The sequence below is a fragment of the Melospiza georgiana genome, chromosome 3 (genome assembly GCF_028018845.1).
Source record: "Melospiza georgiana isolate bMelGeo1 chromosome 3, bMelGeo1.pri, whole genome shotgun sequence".
NCBI classification, from domain to species: Eukaryota; Metazoa; Chordata; class Aves; order Passeriformes; family Passerellidae; genus Melospiza; species Melospiza georgiana.
Window position 1 is genome coordinate 63,283,934 of NC_080432.1, and position 4,492 is coordinate 63,288,425.

The 4,492-nt window shown below is 55.6% G+C and overlaps 1 protein-coding gene across 1 annotated transcript; it reads right to left on the reverse strand.

The window, feature by feature from the left end:
• Window positions 1-2,532: 2,532 nt before the first annotated feature.
• OLIG3 (oligodendrocyte transcription factor 3) lies at window positions 2,533-3,354 on the reverse strand. The gene has a single exon (XM_058021252.1). The coding sequence runs from the start codon at window positions 3,352-3,354 to the stop codon at window positions 2,533-2,535; it is 822 nt and encodes a 273-aa protein (XP_057877235.1).
• Between the last annotated feature and the right edge of the window lie 1,138 nt (window positions 3,355-4,492).

Sequence of the window (4,492 nt, forward strand, 5' to 3'; positions counted from 1 at the left end):
GGAGGGAGGGAGGGAGGGAGGGAGGGAAGGAAGGAAGGAAGGAAGGAAGGAAGGAAGGAAGGAAGGAAGGAAGGAAGGAAGGAAGGAAGGAAGGAAGGAAGGAAGGAAGGAAGGAAGGAAGGAAGGAAGGAAGGAAGGAAGGAAGGAAGGAAGGAAGGAAGGAAGGAAGGAAGGAAGGAAGGAAGGAAGGAAGGAAGGAAGGAAGGAAGGAAGGAAGGAAGGAAGGAAGGAAGGAAGGAAGGAAGGAAGGAAGGAAGGAAGGAAGGAAGGAAGGAAGGAAGGAAGGAAGGAAGGAAGGAAGGAAGGAAGGAAGGAAGGAAGGAAGGAAGGAAGGAAGGAAGGAAGGAAGGAAGGAAGGAAGGAAGGAAGGAAGGAAGGAAGGAAACTGCAGCGTCTCTTGATCGTCTTGCTGAATTACTTTAAGGATTTACCTCAGGCAGGGAGTGATTTACGGCAGGGAGGTTTATTACGTGACTTGTTAGTTCGTGTTTTCGAGGTAAATGCACGTTATTTTCATTTTCAAACGTTTGTGTATGCGTGCTTATGTCTTAACGCTGGCTTGGGTGCTGCAGAATTGCACAGCCCGCTCACCGGCACGGGTCGCCCACAGATGCCTTTCTGGAAGTTGTCTGGCATTTCGGTTTAAATGCCCCATCCATCCTTCCTCTGCCACCGCTCTCACCTTACGACTCAGGGGGACTCGCAGTCGCCTTCTCCTGTTTCTCCAGGTGCCTCCGGGCCATGCCCTTTCCCGTGGGGCAGGGGCAGGGTCCGGGGTTGGCGGGGCGTGCAGGATCTCGCTCCCGAGTGCCGAGCGCCGGGCGCTGGAGCCGCCAGCCGCGCTCATCCCCACGGAGATGGAGCCCGTCCCGGCGGGGCAGAACTGCCTTCCCAGCTCTGTCCATCCTACCATTTCCCTCCCGAAAACAAAAGACTGAAAACTGGTTCTCAAAAGAAAAGAAAAGTTATTGCCATAAACTCCCCATCGCTGCCCGTTCTCCCGCGGCCGGCGCTGGCTGCGGGACTGGCCGTGGGCCGCCCCGGTTCCTGCCCCAATTCCCAGCCCGCTGGAAGCTGCGGAGCCCGGCCGGCCGCTCGCACACAGCTGGGGACATCGGGGTCGTGGCTGCTCCCCAGGCAGGGCACACGGGGCTGCGCCAGCCTCCTCCAGCGGGATCCGGGATGTCCTGGCGAGACCCAAAGCCATCAAATACGGCGCCTTTTCTCAGCTTCCAGACCCGGACAAAGGCGAAACAGGCAGCTTGGAATGAATTTTTTACTTTATTTGGAAATCTCATCCAGAAACACTGGTCAATAATAAATATATCGATAGTTATTATCAAGAATATATAAAAAATAAAGACATGGTGGTGTCTTTGAGGCCCCAACCGAAAACAAACAAACGAATGAAATGAAGAATAACATTCTTTCAGACAATGTCCCAGGAAAACACATCGAAAAGGAAATAAACAGCAACAGAGATTCAGATTTAGATGTACAAATCACCGATCTGGCAAGAGCTGACCCCGCATGCAAAACCAAACCATAGCATCTTTTAAAAAAGAAAACAAAACCGAAAACAAGCAAAACAACATCAACAACAACAAAACCAGCAAACACTAACAAACCCAGAGCCAGCAACAGAAATTTGTACCCCAGACAGCTAAATCAACACACTTCACCAAGAGCAGGAGATGGGAGATTTGGCAAAACCGATCTGCTGGAGGGTTGTGCCGTGTTTTGCACTCTTGTCCTCTTTTTCGTTTAATTTGTTTTTCATTTTTCTTCACAGAGAGAAGAAGGAAAACTACCAAAAAAAAAAAAAACAAACCGAAAAACAAAACCAAAAAACCCGGATCATAACCAAATCTGTAAAAACAAAACAAACAAAACAAAAACCACCAAACCGCAAAAACCCATAAACCACACTCGAAAACTTCAGTGACTTCTCTCGGCAGTCCCTGTTGCCAGGGCAGCCGCCTGTGGCCGGTCCCCACGGGTGACAGGCTGGGCGGAAAGCGTGCAGGGACTCTGCTCTGCCTTGGGCCGCCGCGGCGCTTCCGCAGCCTGGTTTGGAACGGGAATTTCGGAGGTGCCGCCGTGCGAAAGGAAAGACAGGAAAAGTGCGGAAAAAAAAAAAAAAAAAAAAAAAAAAAAAAAAAAAAAAAAGGAGAAAAGCCCCAAACCGATTTCATCGTCTCTTGGTAGCTGCGAACACTACAATGACAACCATGTCTTTTTTTTTTTTTTTTTCCTTTTACATACATTTTAAGGAATCATTTACATTTGATTACCATCAGCGGCATTATTATTATTATTATCATTATTATTATTATTATTATTACCATCATCATTCTTTTTACAACAGGGACTTTTTTTCCAGTTTAGTATAACAAGAAAACATGGCCCGGGGAGCCGGGTGGAACATTACCTTTGCAAGGTCCTTACTACACTAATCCCGTGTTTCAGGGGCTCGGCGGGCGGGGGCGGCTCCGGCCGCAGCCCCTCTCCGTCCGTGGGAGCCCCGCCGAGTCACTTGAGGAGGTCCTTGGTGTCCCCCGAGATCCTGGCCATGTTGGAGGCGGTGAGGGCCGAGAGGTGGGGCGGGGGCGGCATCTGGCAGATGGTGCAGGGGCACGGCAAGCCCGCCCAGTGCTGGAAGCCGCTGCCGAGCTGCAGGGCGGGGGGCGTCGAGGGCGTCTTGAGCAGGGAGTGCGGGGGCCGGATGGTGCCGATGGCCGGCAGGGAGGCGGACAGGGAGGAGGAGGTGTTGGCGGAGGACAGCGCGCCGCCGAGGATGGGATGCACCTGGTGCACGGTGCCGGCGCCGTGGGGCGGGTGCCCGGCGGAGTGTCCCACCGTGCCGCAGTGAAAGGCCGAGTGGTGTCCCCCGTAGATTTCCCCAACTAGCCTCTTCATCTCCTCCAGGGAGCTGGTGAGCATCAGGATATAGTTTCTGGCTAGCAGGAGGGTGGCGATTTTGGAGAGTTTTCTCACAGAAGGTCCGTGAGCGTAGGGCATCACCTCCCGCAGCCCGTCCATAGCCAGGTTGAGGTCGTGCATCCTCTTTCGCTCCCGGCCATTGATCTTCAGCCGCAGCTGCTGCAGGTCCTGCTCCGAAAGCTGCTTCTTGATTTTGTACTTGCTGCCTTCCCCTGCGGCCTTGGAACCGTTCCTGGTGAGGCCTTCCCCCGACATCTTCTGCACCAGATCGTTCTGAGTGGAGGAGACCGAGTTGAGCCGGCTGTCTTGGTGGTGGTGATGGTGGTGGTGGTGGTGATGGTCTCTCAGGTACATCTCATCCATGTCTGGCGAGGAAGCTCTGCTGGAGACAGAGCTGGAGTCAGAATTCATTGTATTCAGGCTTCTGAGGAAGAAACTCTTCCCTGCTCTGGAGGTGGCGGACAAGACAACTCTTCTTCAAAAAGCAACAAAAACAAAACGAAAAGGAAATAAACGGACGGCAGGGTCTGCCAGCGAAGGGCTGGAAATGCTGGAGGATGAGGGAAAAAGCCCCTCAGCCCTCTCTCTCTCTCTCCAATGTCTCCCCTCTGTCTCTCTCTCTCTCCACCCGGTTACTCAGCCTGTTTACAGGATGGCTAGTTAGTGTATGCTTGGACTAACCTCAGCTTGAAAAAGAGGGGCTTTTATAGAGCTGCAGCAGAGAGCAGAGACAAAAGGAGCCCTCCTATGTATAATGGTCTAGTTAGGATGACGTGCCATTATTCAGGGCGGTGCGCTTTGACTGTCCCATTTAGCAAGGACCCCTATTCATATTCATTGTGGTGCCACCCGGGACACCTCAGCCACGGACCATCAGGAGTCAAGGAGACACAAAACCCCTCTGATTGACACCGCACACTCATCGCTCCGTGTGCGCGCCTTCTCCTCCCCCTGCCCGCTCATTTCCAATATAAAACCTCATCCCGTCTACAGTAGGGAGGCAGGGGGCTGCGTGCCTGCGAGGGGCCGGCCAGCACGCCCCGGTGGCGGGCGGCAGCGGGCAGAAGCCGCCCGGGGAAGCCCCTCCGCTGGGGCGGGAGGGTTTGGGGCACGTCGGTCGCCCCGTCCTGCAGCATGCCCGGCTGCAGCCGCGGCTCCACGCTTTGTTTGCCTTTCCCTCCCCCTTTCCCTGTCCCCCCCGGCCGGGGCGTGCGGTGCGGCACCGCCTGGCCCTCGCCTGGGAGGGCTGGCCGCAACTCCTCGTACCTGGGCAGCCGCTTTGTTCAAATGAGCGATGATGGCTCGGGCATCAGCCGCGGGAAGGTGCGGGTTGGGAAACCCGCCTCCCCCCGGGCCAGTGACTCCCTTTAAATAAACGGGGAAAGCCAGGGTGCGGCGCAGAGCGGTGTGCTTGGCGGCGGGAGGGGCGGCCCGCAGCCCCTGGGGCTCCGCTGGCCCCGGGCTCCGGCGGGGCGGCGCGGCGGGGCGGCCGGAGCCGCCGTCGGTGCGACGGAGCGGGCCGGGCCGGGCTGGAGGCAGGCGGGAAGGG